The sequence below is a fragment of the Eriocheir sinensis genome, chromosome 30 (assembly GCF_024679095.1).
Source record: "Eriocheir sinensis breed Jianghai 21 chromosome 30, ASM2467909v1, whole genome shotgun sequence".
Taxonomy (NCBI): Eukaryota; Metazoa; Arthropoda; class Malacostraca; order Decapoda; family Varunidae; genus Eriocheir; species Eriocheir sinensis.
In genome coordinates this window covers 13,219,727-13,238,350 of record NC_066538.1, presented here as the reverse complement: position 1 = coordinate 13,238,350, position 18,624 = coordinate 13,219,727, and the positions used below count along the sequence as shown (strand labels likewise).

The 18,624-nt window shown below is 42.3% G+C and overlaps 1 protein-coding gene and 2 long non-coding RNA genes across 8 annotated transcripts in view; 1 reads left to right on the top strand and 2 right to left on the bottom strand.

Annotated features, from left to right (window-relative positions):
• The window catches only part of LOC127005573 (uncharacterized), a 54,162-nt gene that overhangs the window by 20,058 nt on the left and 15,480 nt on the right, over window positions 1–18,624 (bottom strand). For 2 of the 3 annotated variants that reach the window (XM_050874511.1, XM_050874510.1), the window contains exons 2-6: window positions 13,414–13,523; window positions 11,393–11,455; window positions 8,166–8,269; window positions 7,571–7,687; window positions 1,549–1,749 (exon numbers count right to left, since the gene is read on the bottom strand). In XM_050874511.1, coding sequence (XP_050730468.1) covers window positions 1,549–1,749; window positions 7,571–7,687; window positions 8,166–8,269; window positions 11,393–11,455; window positions 13,414–13,523 — 595 coding nt within the window. The remainder of the gene's footprint in view (window positions 1–1,548; window positions 1,750–7,570; window positions 7,688–8,165; window positions 8,270–11,392; window positions 11,456–13,413; window positions 13,524–18,624) is intronic. The other variant, XM_050874512.1, reaches the window with a different exon arrangement.
• Window positions 10,572–11,196, bottom strand: LOC127005580 (uncharacterized). Its single transcript, XR_007758726.1, has 2 exons — window positions 10,787–11,196; window positions 10,572–10,602 (listed from the first exon to the last, which is right to left on the bottom strand). It is a non-coding gene; the product is annotated as an uncharacterized LOC127005580 (long non-coding RNA).
• LOC127005581 (uncharacterized) lies at window positions 15,356–16,735 on the top strand. Of its 4 annotated transcripts, none has more exons than XR_007758730.1 (3): window positions 15,356–15,516; window positions 15,558–15,870; window positions 16,121–16,735. It is a non-coding gene; the product is annotated as an uncharacterized LOC127005581 (long non-coding RNA). The 4 variants fall into 4 exon arrangements; XR_007758728.1 differs by having other exon boundaries at window positions 15,558–15,911; XR_007758727.1 differs by having other exon boundaries at window positions 15,558–15,952.

Genomic DNA, 18,624 nt, shown 5'->3' with positions numbered 1-18,624 from the left:
GGCCTTTTTAATTAAAGGAGAGTGTTGATGTTATGAAGGAAAAGTAGTAACAGTGTGAGGTGGCGAGTGACATGGCTTGCTGACTCTCATAATCTTTTCTATTGATCATTTTCTTTCATTGCGTTCCTACGATGATGCTCTGGTGTGAACAGATGATAATTTTGTCTGAGATCTGCATTATGTTTTGGACCCTCGCTCGTAAGGCTTCCTGGGGTTGTCGGGGGAGAGATACGCAGGTGATCATTATCGGCTTGTTTACCACCAGGCTCTTGGGACTAAAACCGCATGTGGCACTTTACCATATATTGTTACCTGATGAGCCCGTTCAGTTTATTAATTTATCTTTGCCTATGAGCGGCTTTTTATCTTTTCATAACAGTATTTGTCATGTCCTTTTTCGTTTAATGTTTGAATTTACGAGTTTATTCTTCCCTTTTGTTATATGGAAATCTTAATGCTCTGCTTCAGATTGTGTGACGTCTTTCTTTGTTCTTCTAATTGTTATCAGTGGGATAGTTGGATAATGTAAAATAGGAGTTAAATTGACTGTAAGATGTGCTTCAATTTATGTTGGTTGTTCTTTAAATGTAGATAATTCTGTTGATATTATTTTGTCTTTTCCCGCTGTTTTATTTTTTCTCAATATGGTTCCACCTCCCAGATTGTTCTATCGTCAAACAAAAAAAAGAGCTTTGCATGTACTAGATTATGCTACTTGAGTTGTGCCCATGATAATATGTGCATTGTTTTCTTCCTTGCTGCTACAGGTGCTAGTTTAAGTTTCCTTTTGTATTGTTCTATCGTCAAAAAAAAAAAAAAAAAAAAAAAAAAAAAAAAAATTACATGTACTAGATTATGCTACTTGAGTTGTGCCTATGATAACACGTGCATGATAATGTTGTTCGATAACATTATTTTTCTTCCTTGCTGCCACAGGTGCTATTTTAAGTTTGCTCTTGTATTATAATTTTCGTCACTGGAGCCGCCCATCGCTTTTATCAGCAGCCATTCTTCGTCCTTGTACTCACTCAGTCCGCTTGTCCTTCCCCCCACCCCCACCGCTTGTTAAATGTCATCCACCTTCTCCTCTCTCTCAGTCACTTCCTCATACCAACAGGTTCTCATCCTCCCCACAGCCTCTCAGTCCCTCCCTTCCTCCCCCTGTCCTGATGCATGTTATCCAGTTTTCCTCTTCGCTGTTTTTCACAACCCCTCCACGACGCCCGTCCCTCCACAGCCTGCCTCCACCTATATTTCTCCAGTCCACCGCCTCTCCACCCTCCGTAACCCATATTTCCCATGTCTCCATCTTTCTGTCCCTTCTTTCCAGAGTTCCTCCACACTTCCTAACCTTCCTCAAGCTCACCATTCTCTGTGAACTCCATTCCTCAACCTTTTTATTTTTTTATTTTTTCCTTCCACCTTTTTCATTCCTCAACCTTTACACCCACCCACATTTACCCACACTTCCAGCCTACCACCCTTCACACCACAGTCCCTCCACACCTCCACAATCTACACACCCAGCCTCTCCACCCCTCCACTCACCACGTTAGGGTAGGGCTTCGTACTGAGGCAGCCGTTCACGGTCCACGCCTTGCGGTTCTTCTTGGTGATCTGTTCGAAGTTTTTGGGGTCGCCTTCGATGAGGACGCCCTTCCACCCGAAGTCCTTTTCGAAGACGAGAGAGTTGGAGCGCGTCGTGCCGTCCAGCGCCCCGCACTCGACGAAGAACCCGCCCTCCTTCACCTGTGGGGAAGAGTGTAGAAGTGCGTGAGATGAGTGGGGGAGTTCAAAGCGTGACACACACACACACACACACACACACACACACACACACACACACACACACACACACACACACACACACACTCACACACACACACACACACACACACGTTCAAATCATTAACCTTCAGCATTTCACGAGCCAAAGAAACTGAAACAAACAAAACATTCCAACACAATGAGAGAGAGAGAGAGAGAGAGAGAGAGAGAGATTTACATAGATTTACATAGAAAATCAGACCACACAGACCCCATGGTCCAGACTTGGTGGTCTGTCCTTAAACCTAAGTGATTTTACATTAATCAGAAGACTCCAAAACGTTGCATTTCTACTCTAGTTGATATTAAGTTGAAGGAAGTGACGGTCGAGCTTATTTTTGAAGGAGTCAATCGTGTTACACTGGACCACTGATGATGGGAGCTTATTCCATTCTCGCACTACAACGTTGGTGAAGAAAAATTTGGTGCAGTCTGAATTTACTTGTCTACATCTGAGTTTTACGCCATTGTTCCTCGTGCGCAAAGTGTCATCGATCATAAACAATGTTGATCTGTCTACATTCGTGAAACCATTAAGTATTTTAAAACATTCGATCAGTTTTCCTCAGGCGACGTTTCTCAAGAGAGAACATGTTAAGGGTGAAAGCCTTTCTTCGTAGGATTTGTTGCGCAAGGAAGGGATAATTTTCGTTGCCCGACGCTGAACACCTTCTAATTTAGCAATATCCTTTGCATGGTGAGGAGACCAAAACTGTACCGCATATTCCAAGTGGGGTCTGACTAAACTGTTGTAGAGCGGTAGTATTACATCATTATACTAAAATAAAAAGTTTCTTTAAATTAAGCCCAACATTCTGTTCCTTTATTTGCTGCATCGATGCATTGCTGTGAGAATTTGAGGTTTGAAGCGATTTTGAACCCCAAGTCCTTGACGCATTGAACGCTTTTGAGTTTAACGCCGCGCATTTCGTAATCAAACTTTTTATTCCTCGTTCCAACTTGAAGGACCTGGCACTTGTCTACGTTAAAGGGCATCTCCCATCTATCCGACCAAGCTGAAATTTTGTGCAAATCCTCTTGGAGGCTTTGCCTGTCTTCGTCAGTGAGAACCGAGTTACCAATCTTTGTGTCGTCTGCAAATTTACTAATGCGGTTATTGAGTCCAACATCCACGTCGTTGATGTAAATAATGAAGAGCACTGGGCCAAGAACCGAGCCCTGAGGGACGCCACTAGTGACAGGCGCCCACTCTGAGTTAAATCCGTCAATCACTACTCTTTGTTGTCTGTTGCTCAACCAATTCGCGATCCATTGGTTTACCTGACCGTCAATACCTATTTGTTTTAATTTGTAAAGTAATTTATGATGCGGGACTTTATCAAACGCTTTCTGGAAATCAAGATAGACTACGTCCAGTGATTTGGTTACGTCATAAACAGTGAAGAGGTCGTTATACAAGGTTAATAGATTTGATAGGCAGGATCTTTTGTTTCGGAAGCCATGTTGTGAGTCCCCAATTAATGAGTGGCTTTCAAGGTAACTCACAATTTTGTCTCTAATTATGCCCTCAAGTAGCTTACCTACAACCGAAGTTAGACTAATGGGCCTGTAATTACCTGGTACTTTTTGTCTCCTTTCTTAAAAATCGGTGTCACGTTAGCCTTTTTCCAATCTGAAGGGACAATGCCTTGTCGCAAGGACATATTGAATACGGTTGTGAGGGAGGAGAGTATTTCGCTCTTTGTTTCTTTCAGCAGAGTTGGATATACTTTATCAGGTCCAGGACTTTTATTTGTTTTAAGTGATTTGAGGGCTTTAAGGACTTCATCGGGTTTTATTTCAAAGTTAGACAATGCATGCTCGGGATTTACATTAGTACTGGTGTTGGTGGTGGTGGTGGGAGGACTGTTATTATTAAACACCGAGGAAAAGTAATTATTTAATAGGTTTGCAACGTGTTGGCTGTCAGTCACTAGTGCACCGTCGCTGTTTATTAAAGGTCCAATTCCACTTCTGATCGCCTTTCTGTTGTTTATGTAACTGAAGAAGGATTTCGGATTATTTTTACAGTTGGCTGCAATATTTTCTTCATATCTACGCTTTGCCTGATGCACTAATCTTTTTACTCGTCGCCTTGCATCATTGTAAAGTCTAATGTTTTCGGGCGTGCTTTGGTCTTTCTTTAACCTGTAAGACAATTTTCTCTCCTTGACTGAGTGTTTAATTTCGCTATTAAACCAAGGTGGACTTTATTAGTGTTAATTCGCTTCTCGCACAAGGGACAAATGTGTCCTGCTGAGTGAGTAAGTGATTTTTAAAGTTTAGCCAGGCGTCCTCTGCATTGCCGTCATCTGATAGTTGCATATCTATTAGTTTTCGTCGGATTTCTACGAAGTTGGCTCTTTTGAAATTGGGCACCTTAACTTTATTTTCAGTCACCGATGTTTGAGCTCTAATGTCAACGCGCACTAGTTTATGATCGCAGGAACCGAGGTGTTCTCCTACCGTGACATTACTGACTAGGTTATCTTGGGTCGCTATAACAAGGTCAAGTATGTTATTTTGTCGAGTTGGTTCAGAAACCATTTGGCTTAGATAATTTTCCTCTAGAAATTCGATCATTCTATGGGACTCACCTTCTGTACCCGACAGTGTCGCCCAGTCGATATGGGGGAGGTTAAAGTCTCCTAGTATCAGTGAGTCGCTGTTATTAAGTGACTGCCTTAAGACGCTGTACATTTCAAGATCGCCATCAAGTGATTGCCCCGGAGGCCTGTAAGTGACAGATATATTTAAATTGACTTTTGCAATGTTTACTCGCACGCACAAATGTTCAACGTTACTGTTTCTTGGTGTTTTGTCAGTAGGTTGCAAGTAGCTTTTGACAATAAGGGCGACACCACCCCTCTACGGTTTACGATCATTGTTGAAGAATCTGTAGCCATCTATGTTGTATTCGGAACTTAAATCAATATTAGTGGTGTCGATAAATGTTTCGGTTATAGCAATTACGTCAAAGTTTTCTGTCAGAGCAAGACATCGCAGTTCATCAAATTTGTTTCTTAGGCTACGCGCATTGAAACTAAGGACTCTTAGGTTATCTTGAAGCTTGGTAATAGAGTTACTGGAGGGTTCAATGTTACGAGTCTGTTGCGGTGTGAGGTGTCTATTTACACGGGCGGGATGGAAGGACGTGGCTGAGAGTCGTTTTTTGTTGTTCGGGCGTTACGTACGGCGTTGTTGAGAGCCTTCCAAATCTGGCTGCCCCGATGGGGACAGGTGTATGCCGTCCTTTGGAAAAGTCTACTCTGGCCGTAGAAATCGTTCCAGGCGTTAAAGAATTCGACGTCAAGCTCTCCGCAGAGAGTCTGCAGGCGGTTGTTGAGGCTGAAGGCCTTACTGTAGAAGTCGCCCTCATCCCATGTCCGTGGTAGAATTCCTGAAATCAATATATTAGGGGTTTTAGTCTTATACTGCTGGATGAGCCTACGGTACTTGTCCAGCAGTTCCTCAGACCTGGTCGTGGTGACGTCGTTTGTACCTGTGTGGAGAACAAAGAGTGAGTCATTAGAGGCCTCAGCGGAGACCTCGTCCAGGGCAGCTGTGATGTCGTCAACACCAGCTCCAGGATAACAGTAGTTACGCCTACGACGGGGACTCTGCCACAGAATTCAACCACCTGATGGCGAATCATAGAGTCACCGACCAAGAAGGTGCTCTGTTCCTCGTCCTCCTCCTCCAGTATGGCAAATCTGTTGTAGCAATGAGTAGGATAAATGGCTCTAGGGGCGGGTCTGGCTCCTCCTCTCACGGGGTGAAGCATTCAGCGTCAGCTCTACCGGTTCCTGTGACGTGCCTTCTTCGGAAGGTGGCTGGGCATCGAGTGCAGGTGAGGAGGGTGATGAGGCGTCAATTGCAGGAGGGGCGACGATGTTGGACTGGATAAACTCCTGCAAGGTATCAACAGTACTTGTTAGTTCGGTGATCTTCTTCTCGCCAGCCGTTAGCCTTTCGTCCTGTTGAAGGAGTCTCGTTTCCATCTGCTGAGTCAACAGGCAGATCTTGCAGACGGTCGATCGTCCTGAGAAGAAATGACCAGAGAAGTTTCCTGTGCAAGTCGAACATTTCTTTAGCGCCATCTTGGTAAGGAGGAGGTATCTATATATTTGCTTTGCTTTTTCTTGTTCGTAGGGCAGAGGACGCGTGCGTGAATAAGCGAGAATAAGTGAGAGAGAGAGAGAGAGAGAGAGAGAGAGAGATGGGAAGGCGTAGGAGGAGATAGGGATGGAGGGAGGAAGAGGGCGAAGGAAGGGGGAGAGAGGGTGGGAACGAGATAGGGAGTGAGGAAGGAGAGACAGAGAGGGGCAAGTGGGGGTAGTAATGAGAGAGAGGGGGGGCAATGGAGGGAGGCGAGAGAGAGAGAGAGAGAGAGATGGGAAGGCGTGGGAGGAGATAGGGATGGAGGGAGGAAGAGGGCGAAGGAAAGGGGAGAGAGAGGGTGGGAACGAGATCAGGGAGTGAGGAAGGAGAGACAGAGAGGGCAAGTGGGGGTAGTAATGAGAGAGAGAGAGAGGGAGGGCAATGGAGAGGGAGGCGAGAGAAGAGGAGGAGCAGAAACGAGAGGGAGGAGGGAGGATTACTGGTCTCTGGGGAATAATCTGGTCAAGTCAGGTCAGGTAGGTCTGAACACCTGCGTAGGAAGCGGCGTCGGAGTGGAATCTGGAAATATATAAAGAATGTGGCGGAAGAGTGTAACACTGTGTTTTGTGTATAGGTGTATATATGTTTTACAGGGCGCTACTGCGAGAGGGTAGATACAGGCGGAGAGAGGTAGTAAAAATAAGGGCAATACTTAATCCTGTCCAATGAAGCACGTGGTCGCACAGCAAACAGCACACCTCTGCGGGCAGCTAACTCGGTTGACAATAAGCAGTACGCAGCACGACGCGAAATAGCACACGGCACACAGCACAGCAAGATCTACAGTACAGTTCAGTACAGCACACGAGGGTGGATTCGCAAGCGAGAGGTCACGGAAGTGGGAGCGCGTGCGGTTTGACCTCTCGGGGTGAGGGCAAGGCGCTGACTGAGAGAGAGAGAGAGAGAGAGAGAGAGAGAGAGAGAGAGAGAGAGAGAGAGAGAGAGAGAGAGAGAGAGAGAGAGAGAGAGAGAGAGAGAGAGAGAGAGAGAGAGAGAGAGAGAGAGAGAGAGAGAGAGAGAGAGAGAGAGAGAGAGAGAGAGAGAGAGAGAGAGAGAATATCGCTGTTGCTGCCTTCCCTCCTCGTATCAGGGTAAAGGGGCTCTCACACATTCCCGGCCCCGGTCCCGATCGTCCCCAATGACTCCCGATAAGCCGATCGGGGCCTGACCGCCGACAAAATAGGCAATAATCCCGGGACCGGCGGTTTACCGGCGGTAGACCGGGTACCATATACGATTTTCAATTTCTCCGACCTGCAGCAGGTCAGTCGGCGGTAGACCGTCGGCCTACCGGCGGCAGACCGCCGGTCTACCGGCGGCAGACCTGCGGCACATCGACGACCAAACACTATCTTTGCATTTTCATATATTTATAATTACCTCATAAACCGCTTCATACCTAAATTCATTTGTGTGCATAAAACTCTCTCTCTCTCTCTCTCTCTCTCTCTCTCTCTCTCTCTCTCTCTCTCTCTCTCTCTCACACTCACACTCTCTCACACACACACACACACACACACACACACACACACACACACACACACACACACACACACACACACACACACACATAGCCACGTACCTTATCTCCCAGAATTTGTTGTATTTGTTTGCTCTGGCCCATAGACGGATCCGGGTTGGTGAGCGGGAAGGAGTACGGCTCGGTGGAGGGAGGAAAGAGGTATCTAGCTCGTATCCGCTGTTGGAGAGAGAGAGAGAGAGAGAGAGAGAGAGAGAGAGAGAGAGAGAGAGAGAGAGAGAGAGAGAGAGAGAGAGAGAGAGAGAGAGAGAGAGAGAGAGAGAGAGAGAGAGAGAGAGAGAGACTGTATTATTTGTTTTATATACCACACTACACGTTATTAACAAGCCGTGAGATTTTTGTAATCTACAGAGTTCCTTATCTAGCGGGCTCGGTTTACGAAGCATTCAATACAGGATGGAGTGACTGACCGATGAAGTGATCGCCAAAGTGATGGCTGGCATACTGAAATAATGACCTTGCCGATGATATTACTTCTTGAATAAATTAGTTTGAAGTGTGGCCAATCAACTTCTCTTGTCAGCAGCTTATAGACTGACGAACTGAAAAGCTCTCAATTAACTCTCTGCTTAAGCAATAAACAAACTGCCACTTTGAATGAGTAACTGATTAATCCCCTCCCCCACCACACACACACCTGAATCAGCCTTGGGTCGTCCTGCTCCAGACTCACAGGTGCCTTCATGATCTGATCGAGCGGCACCATCACCTGCTCGGACGCCGGCAGCTTCGTGGCCCCAGCTGCAAATGACACACGGTGCACTTAGGAGCCACGAAGGGGGAACAGCTAGAGAAAGCGTCATGAAGGGAGGCTGAAGGTGAAAAAAAAAAAGATGGTCGAGACTTCCTGCCCCGATATATAATAGAGAGAAGTTATCGAAAGATATGGATACATTTTTGTTGGGTAGGTGATGATACTCCTCTCTTGGAACCGCCTCGCCTTGGGGTGGAGGAAATACCGTAGGAGTGAGGCAGTTCCTGGAATCTGATAACATTGAGCAAATAAGTGAAGGCGCGAGTGAGGTGGCGGCAAGCAGCTAACAAGTTCTGAGCAGAAGTGAACATGTAAGTAGCGAGCGATTTAAGATAGCAAGGTAAGCAACACTACGGCGGACTGTGAGTGAAAACAGTTAGTTAGGAAAGGGTTGACGAGGCGAATAGGTTGTGCTCTACTCTGTTTACACCAAAATATAAAAATGCCAAGAAATGTACTTCATTAAAACAGTTGCCTTGAGAATTGCTTATAAGTTTGCTTGTCGTTCTGCAGGAAACGAAGAATTGTATATTAACAAAACATAAACACAGATGTACTTGATGAATATAAATACTTAGGGCTGTATTGCAAATTTGTTAAAAGAATTACGCCGTTGCTTGAATTCATAGATATTGGTTGAGAATACACGAAATTTACATATATCAAGTTTCAGTGAAGCTCCTGCAGTTTTCATAGACATCGCGAAAACTCTTGATAGAGCCTGTTACATTTTTTTGCTCTTTCAACTCCACCCCCCCAGACTCCATGCCCCTTGCTCCACTTTAATGTCATGCTTCTTTTCTGGCTGATCCATGTTGCTGTGGAAGACGTCACTGTTCTCATAAGCCTATATATAAACAGCGGTGTTCCACAGGGCTCTCTACTATCTCTCATTCTGTCATTCATTAAAGATGTTCTTTCCCAGACTCACTGACCTGTCCATCCCTAAGCCGATGACTCTGTCGATAATTCTGCATCATGTTACGTAATTTACTAGATGTCCGTCTCAAAAAGAGCTCTTCCGTTCATGGATAGATGCTATAGAACACTGACCTCCAGACTTTGCCATTACTTCGTATTGGGGCAGAGGGAACTTGATGACCTCAAGTGCCTCAAAACTCAATTTCTCCACCGGATACCTCGACACAATCTTCCAAAAATCTATCCTCTGGTCCTTGGGAACACACCTGATTTTCTCTCCTACACAAGATATTATTGATCTGTCCTTTACTTAAAATCTCGGCTTGAAAATTGATATCTCTCATGAAATCTGCTCCCTCGAGGTTAGACGTTCAGTATCGTGACTAGCAATTATTTTTCCCTCCCAGATATTGGGTGAATAAAAGAGTCTGTTTGGGGCGTGAATTCCGTGTGTCGCGGGAAGGGCTCCACTCACACACACCTGCCGGCCAGTCAATCTTTCTCATTATTTCTTTTCCTCTTAACGAGTGTCTTTTGTCCCTTAACGTTCGCTTTAGAGTTGCTTCTCTTGCTATCTTTTACAGCTGTTTTTATACTAACTGTAATTTCGAGCTTTCTTGCTGCATGCCTCCCCCTCCCCCAGCTCACCTACTAGAGGTCACGGTGCAAGGGTGCCGGTGTGGTGTCATCTGCCATCCACGTATCCTAAGACATTCCATCCTGATTGCGCATGCGCGGGCTTCGTTTACAAACAGAGGGTGGATGAATTTCGACACGGTACCATGTCTTTTGTCGACTGCCTATTGTGATCCGTCCCACCTAAGTTTTTTATTTTTTTTATTTTAAAGTAAATGATGACGTATGTTTTGAATTTGAAAATTGCTTGAAATATGAAAGTTTCTTCCTGCACCCCTTGTATGTCAGTGAATGTGATAAAAGAGATATAGCCTGTACTCCTTGGATGTCGGAATATGTGATAAAAGAGATAACATACACCCCTTGTATATCTTGCCGCCATCTTGCCTGGACAAACTACGATATCAACACTGTGTTTGTAGACATCGGGTTCCGCGCATGCGCAGATCAGGATGGGATGTCTTATGATACGTGGATGGCAGATGACACCACATCGGACCTTTCCCCCCGCGGTCATTTTCCCCCTGACAAATTCCCCCTGGACATTTTCCCCTCCGGCCATTTTCCCCTCTTTCTCATTTATCTGTATATTAAGAGCCCAAGTTTCTTTACCTCAACGGATCTTTACCAGGTTTGTCATGGAGGTCTTGATGCATCCTTGAATCATGCTGGAACGAAAAAAAGGAAGTGTGCGGGCTGCCTCCGGAGGGAAAAATGTCCTACACCGCGGCCTTATACTCAAGCTCTTCACTGTGCTGTCCACCTTCTTGACTTGTGAACTCTCAAACAGCTTTCATTTACTTATATTGCCTACTTTCTTTAACCATCATTCACAGGCGCTGTATTAAGAAACCGCTCCATCCAATATTAATAATTCTTTTTATACTCTAGCTTTTCACTGTGCTGTCATACATACACATGTACATTATAATATACACATTACACACCTTCTTGGCTTGTGAACTCCCAAACAGCTTTCATTTACTTATATTGCCTACTTTCTTTAACCATCATTCACAAGCGCTGTATTAAGAAACCGCTCCATCCAATATTAATAATTCTTTTCATATCTTCGGATTTCTTTCTTTGTGAGCAGCGCGTTGAGGTTTATCTACGTTATCATCTTCCTCGCCGTAAATATAAAGGATAAAATATTACATGTGAATAACCGATAGCTTCTCTCTCTCTCTCTCTCTCTCTCTCTCTCTCTCTCTCTCTCAGCTTGATTTATACAACAAAGTGACTGGCATCTCAATCTGATCCATACAAGGACCAACACACACACACACACACACACACACACACACACACACACACACACACACACACACACACACACACACACACACACACACACACACACCCCAAGCTATCTATTGACCTTCCCAATTACCATTCACCCCCCCCCCCCCCTAACACACACCTTTACCTTCCCGCACAAATTTAGTCCCTTTAAGGCACCCACTAAACCCTGCCCCTTCCCCTCCCCTTGCCCCTCCCCACCCCCCCTCACAACACACACACTTCCCCTCATCTCCAGGACGCACACTTACCCTCCATGTTCAGTTTGTCCCTCACGGCGCCCTCCAAATCCTCCATCTTCGTCATCACCTTGGCTGGAAGGGGTCAGGTGTAAATACAGGCTGTCACACCTGGCCTACTGTTGCTGCTGCTCCTGCTACAATCAACACTACTACTACTACTACTATTACTACTACTACTACTACTACTACTACTACTACTACTACTACTACCACTACTACTTCTACTACTACTACTACTACTGCTACTACTACTACTACAGGCCAAAAGCAAAATAAGCCAGAAAGATTTACACAGCTCCTTCAAAGAGAGTAAGTGGGTGAAGTCGGAACGAGTGATCAGTACAGGTTCTAGAAGTGTCTTGATATTCCCCTCTTGATAGGAGTAATTCAAGTCAGACGAAGCGATGCTGCTCCGGAATTTAATAATGGAAGAGAGGAAAAAGCGACTGGTTAACTCGTGCATGAGGAAGTTAGATTACTAAGAATGGACACTGGTTTAAAGTTTGTGCATAAGGCAAGCAGCTAACATGTTTAGGAGAGCAATTAGCATAAAAGTGATAGCTGAAGCAAACATCGCAGCGGATTTTAAGAAAGAAAACAGTCAGCAAGAGGGAGAAAGTTAATGTGGCGAAAGACTTTGACTGTCCAAAAGAGCAATATATTTGGACCCCCCCCCCCCCCCCGTGGATATGCATGCCACATACGAGTGCAGGGGTAAACGAGGTGCTTGCATGGATTTAGTATCTAGGGCAGGGGTGGGGAACGTCCGGCCTCCGGGCCGTATAAGGCCCCCAAGACCATTTGATCAGGCCCGCAAGGCAGTTCATAAATGCTATTTCATATCTCATGAATGAATAATATATAATGTAATTTTATTATGTGCTGGCTGCAGGTTATTTAAATTCAATTAATTATCTATGAACTCGGCAGTTTATCAGCGTCATACCCTTGAATATAATTATATTTCTTGATTTTTTATTTTGTGACTGACTGTTTTTCTTTGCACTGCTAGCGTCAGCTAAGAGCACTTGTACGGCCTTGAGCTGAGTGTTGCCATAGCATCCACAGGCGGGACCGTACACGTATGCTTCTCGTCAGCCGCCTGTCTGTCTGTACTGCAGTGACTCATGATAACTTTTTATGGCCCGCGAATTATATTAAAAATATCTAAATGGCCCTTGACAGAACGAAGGTTCCCCACCCCTGATCTAGGGGGAGGGAGAAACGTTGGTGAAGGCGATACACAATTTTGAAAAAACTATAAAGTTTGAAGTCACTATTTTGAGTTAAAGATATCAAGAATATATGTTATGGAAAAAGGGGACAGCTGAGTGTTATCTAAGACTGAGGGATAGATGTGTGGAAGGTTTTTACGAGTTGTCAGGTGGAGAAAATGAGTTTTTGCGGTTTTAAAAACACTAAGTTCTTTCTGCCCCATTCTGAAATAATAGAAAGATTACAAGTTAAGCGCCCAACAGCGTCTAACCTTGCACTGTGTAGTTCATGTTGTGATGGCGTTCGGTATACATTGTGAAATAAAGCAAAACAAAATGATTAATTAATAAAAAAAAGTATGAGTATTAGGAGAAAGCCCTGCAGAACACAATATTTTCTCGTTTTAGGGGTAAAATAGTGACCGTCCACCACAGCAGAAATAGAAGGGCCAGGAAAGAAAGTAGAGATCAAAGTACAGCGAGAGGAACAGAATCCGCAGGAAGGAAGGTCATTTAGCAAGCAAAGACTCATTCAAAAGCTTTCAAGATGTCTCAAGCAGCAGCTAAAGTTACACCGAAACACCTAGAAAGGGTGACCAAGGACCAGTTAGGAAGGCAAAGGAATCACCCTCAGCGAAGTCCATGCTGGCGATCAAAGAGAAGGCCGAGAGTAGACACATCCCCAAGATTCTTTATGCTATTTTCTGCTAATGCTAAGTTTTCATTTATATCATATTTATATTATTTAGTTTGCATTGGAATAGACAGATGATACATTATTACACTCTCTCTCTCTCTCTCTCTCGTCGTACTCACAGAAGGAGGGCGAGATGTCCATGGTGAAGAGGGCAAGGGAGGTGAGGAGGGCCACAGCCATCACCACCAGCAGCAGTTGAAGCGCCATCCGGCCTCGCATGGTCCCGGAGCTGTGACAAGTACAGCACAGGTAAGTAAACAAACACACACACACACACACATACCGCATAAAAAAACGCCATAACAACCACACGCACTCATGAATCTTTGACGAATGGTAACAAACGTCATGACAACAGGGAGATCCATTAATAAGATAACACGAAAGAAAATAATGAAGTAAAAAAGGGTAAATAAAGAATAAAAGGAGAAAGGCAGAAAAGGAGGAAAGGATGATTGAAGTAAAGAAGGACGGACACTTAATAAGAAAGGAAAACAAAGGAAGAAGATAAAGAAAGGAAGAATAAATGAATGCATGAAGGAAGGACAAATAAAACGGAAGGACGAGGAAGAGAGAAAGGAAGGAAATTGAAGTAAGAAAGGAAGGAGGGAGAAAACAAAATGGAAAAAGGAGAAAATAAATAGACACAGTAACAATGATAATAATAACACTGATAACAATAATAATAATAGTAAGAAAGCAACTAAAACCCAGTACCAGGAGAGTCCAATTAAGTCCCACAGCGATTAATACCTACATGTTAATTCTATAGTTACCTTAATGACAAATAAAAAAAAAACCCCACCCAGTATTACTTTATGATGCATTCTGTTTGCTTACTTGTGTGTTCGAAGATATTTATGACCCTCTGTCCCTTCACTTCGATAACCTTGTATATTATTTCTACCTCTCTCTACTTCTCTCATTCCTTTCACCTCCATTTTCTCTTTCTTCTCGGCGTCTCAGGTGTTTGGGGGTCACTGAACAGGCAGGTAATAGGATCGTCTCAAACATTTCGTCGCCCAAACATACACACATTTGACAAGGCTTTCGTAGGAGTTGTGGGCCTTTCAGTGTTTAGTTTCAGTGTTTAGTTTCAGTGTTTAGTTTCAATGTTTAGTTTCAGTGTTTAGTTTCAATGTTTAGTTTCAATGTTTAGTTTCAATGTTTAGTTTCAATGTTTAGTTTTAGTGTTTCAGTGTTTAGTTTTAGTGTTTCAGTGTTTAGTTTTAGTGTTTCAGTGTTTAGTTTTAGTGTTTCAGTGTTTAGTTTTAGTGTTTCAGTGTTTAGTTTTAGTGTTTCAGTGTTTAGTTTTAGTGTTTCAGTGTTTAGTTTCAGTGTTTAGTTTTAGTGTTTCAGTGTTTAGTTTTAGTGTTTCAGTGTTTAGTTTTAGTGTTTCAGTGTTTAGTTTCAGTGTTTCAGTGTTTAGTTTTAGTGTTTCAGTGTTTAGTTTCAGTGTTTAGTTTTAGTGTTTCAGTGTTTAGTTTTAGTGTTTCAGTGTTTAGTTTTAGTGTTTCAGTGTTTAGTTTTAGTGTTTCAGTGTTTAGTTTTAGTGTTTCAGTGTTTAGTTTCAGTGTTTAGTTTCAGTGTTTAGTTTTAGTGTTTCAGTGTTTAGTTTTAGTGTTTCAGTGTTTAGTTTTAGTGTTTCAGTGTTTAGTTTTAGTGTTTCAGTGCTTAGTTTTAGTGTTTCAATGTTTAGTTTCAGTGTTTAGTTTTAGTGTTTCAGTGTTTAGTTTCAGTGTTTAGTTTTAGTGTTTCAGTGTTTAGTTTCAGTGTTTAGTTTTAGTGTTTCAGTGTTTAGTTTTAGTGTTTCAGTGTTTAGTTTTAGTGTTTCAGTGTTTAGTTTCAGTGTTTAGTTTCAGTGTTTAGTTTCAGTGTTTAGTTTCAATGTTTAGTTTCAGTGTTTAGTTTTAGTGTTTCAGTGTTTAGTTTTAGTGTTTCAGTGTTTAATTTTAGTGTTTCAGTGTTTAGTTTTAGTGTTTCAGTGTTTAGTTTTAGTGTTTCAGTGTTTAATTTTAGTGTTTCAGTGTTTAGTTTTAGTGTTTCAATGTTTAGTTTCAGTGTTTAGTTTTAGTGTTTCAGTGTTTAGTTTTAGTGTTTCAGTGTTTAGTTTTAGTGTTTCAGTGTTTAGTTTTAGTGTTTCAGTGTTTAATTTTAGTGTTTCAGTGTTTAGTTTTAGTGTTTCAGTGTTTAATTTTAGTGTTTCAGTGTTTAATTTTAGTGTTTCAGTGTTTAATTTTAGTGTTTCAGTGTTTAATTTCAGTTTTCAGTGTTTAATTTTAGTGTTTCAGTGTTTAATTTTAGTGTTTCAGTGTTTAATTTTAGTGTTTCAGTGTTTAATTTTAGTGTTTCAGTGTTTAGTTTTAGTGTTTCAGTGTTTAGTTTTAGTGTTTCAGTGTTTAATTTTAGTGTTTCAGTGTTTAGTTTTAGTGTTTCAGTGTTTAATTTTAGTGTTTCAGTGTTTAGTTTTAGTGTTTCAGTGTTTAGTTTTAGTGTTTCAGTGTTTAGTTTTAGTGTTTCAGTGTTTAGTTTTAGTGTTTCAGTGTTTAATTTTAGTGTTTCAGTGTTTAATTTCAGTTTTCAGTGTTTAATTTTAGTGTTTCAGTGTTTAATTTCAGTTTTCAGTGTTTAATTTTAGTGTTTCAGTGTTTAATTTCAGTTTTCAGTGTTTAATTTTAGTGTTTCAGTGTTTAATTTCAGTGTTTCAGTGTTTAGTTTTAGTGTTTCAGTGTTTAGTTTTAGTGTTTCAGTGTTTAGTTTTAGTGTTTCAGTGTTTAGTTTTAGTGTTTCAGTGTTTAATTTTAGTGTTTCAGTGTTTAGTTTTAGTGTTTCAGTGTTTAATTTCAGTTTTAGTTTCAGTTTTTTAGTTTAGTTTTAGTTTTAGTTCAGTGTTTAGTTTCAGTGTTTAGTTTTATGACCCTGGTGGTAGTGTGACCCTTCTTCTGTACCATGAACCTCCCAAAGAACTCATTATAACCCGACTGACCTTTTTGTCCTTTGGCCTTGATGTGAGGGGCGAAGGCGTACAACAATAATACAACAATTGAGTCGGATCAGGACGCTAGTATTCTCCAAGGTGAACTCAACAGATTATATGACTGGGCGGATAAATGGCAGATGGAGTTCAATGTAGGGAAGTGCAGTATTCTGAGTGTAGGTAGGAACAACCCCTCACATAACTATTGCTTAAATGACACTCTCATAAGTAGGTCTGGGTGCGAGAGGGATTTAGGGGTCTTAGTGAGCTCTGATCTCCGTCCAAGGGCACAATGCATTCAAGCTAGAAATCGAGCTAATGGGGTACTGGGATTTATTTCAAGGAGCGTAAGCAACAGAAGCCCCGAAGTCTTCCTCAAACTATATTTAGCATTAGTTAGACCTCATCTTGACTATGCGGTTCAGTTCTGGTCACCTTACTATAGAATGGATATCAAAATGTTAGAATCGGTGCAGAGGAGAATGACTAAGATGATTCAGGGGTTGAGAAACTTGCCATACGAGGGAAGACTCAAACAGTTAAACTTGCATTCTCTAGAAAGGAGAAGGTTTCTTGGAGACATGATCGAGGTTTATAAATGGATGAAGGTATGTAATAATGGAGACATTAATAATTTTTTTTTGGTAATAGAACCTTGTAGGAAACGAAGTAATTGGTTTAAACTGGATAAATTCAGATTCAACAGGGACATAGGCAAAAATTGGTTTACTAACAGGGTGGTGGATGAGTGGAATAGGCTTAGCAGTCATGTGGTGAGTGCCAATACAATTGTCACATTCAAAAATAGACTAGATAAATTCATGGACAGCGATATTAGGTGGGGTTAGATACACGGGAGCTTAGGGTCAAAGGAGCTGCCTCGTACAGGCCTACCGGCCTCTTGTAGACTCCTGCGTTCTTATGTTCTTAATATCAACCTATATAGCGTCCGCACTCCTCACTCTCTACCTGTTTAATAAAACTGCGTCTAACAATACTGACTTCATACAAACTAGTGCCACGTGCTGCCTCCTACCAGTTGACACCAGATAGCGTGAATGCCAAACAATTAAGGTTCCCACCACCACCACCAGCACCACCACCGCCGCCGCCCCCACCACTGAAGGCACTGCACACCAAACCCACGACCCGGAACACACGAGAGGGCGCCGTGAAGGAGAACAAAGAGGGGAAGGAGAGAAAGCTGGAGGGGCTGAAAGAAATAGATAAGGAAGACAGGAAGAGAGGTTGAAGTAAGGAAGCGGAGAGAAAAAGAGGAAAAAGAAAAAAAAGAAATAAAGACAAACGTAAGGAAGGAGAAGAAATAAGTAAAAAAAAAAAAGAAGGAAAGAAAGGAAAATTGGAGTAAGGAAGGATATGGAATGGAAAAATAATGAAAAGAAAGAGGGGAACATTGAAGGAAGGACGGACACATAAAAAGAAATGAAAAAGGAAGAAAAGAAGAAAAAATGACAAATAAAAGGAAGGGGAACGGAAAAACAGAAAGAAAGATGAAGAAAAGAAGGACAAATTAAAGGAAAGAAACAAGGAAGAAAAGAAGAAAGAATGATTGGCTTAAGGAAGGACAAATAAAAGAAAGGGGAACGGAAAAACAGAAAGAAAGATGAAGAAAAGAAAGACAAATTAAAGGAAAGGAACAAGGAAGAAAAGACAGAGAAAAAGAAAGGAAAAAAGAAGAAAGAAAGAAAGATCGAGGTAAAGAAGAGTAAATAAAAAGAAAGGAAAATGTAAGAAAAAAATAAGGAAATGAAAAATGAAGTAGGGAAGGAAAAGGAAGGGAAAAAGGAAGAAAAAGAAAGGAAGCAAAAACCAGGACGCGAAGGACAAATACAGAGAAAGGACAAGGAAGAAAAGAAATAAAGGAATCCTGAAGCAAAGAAAGACGGAGAAAACAAAATGCAAAAACAAGAAAACAAATAGCAAAGTAAGACATGCAAGAACAAATCAATGCCGTAATGAAGGGAAACACTGGCACCACGGGAACACCAAAGCGCATTAGAGGCATAGGATGGGCTGCATGCAAGGCCACGTCATAATTCTGCATATACAGCTGTGGCCTGAGTTCACTGCTGCTTCCGTCTCTCACAACACCCATTTTCCAAGTCCACAAAGGAGAGTAGTCGGGTTCTCATGAGGGTATTTCACGTTCACGGTGCAGAAGCCTTGTCAAACTATCACTAGACTCATAAAACTACCCTTGGAAATGCTAACAATGACCTCCGTGAAAGCCTTGTCACGTGTGGGTGTGTAAGTCTCGAGATGTTTGATAATGTGAGATGTTGGGTGTGATAGAGTCTATGTGTGTCTGTTGTGTCTGTTCTTCTCTCTCTCT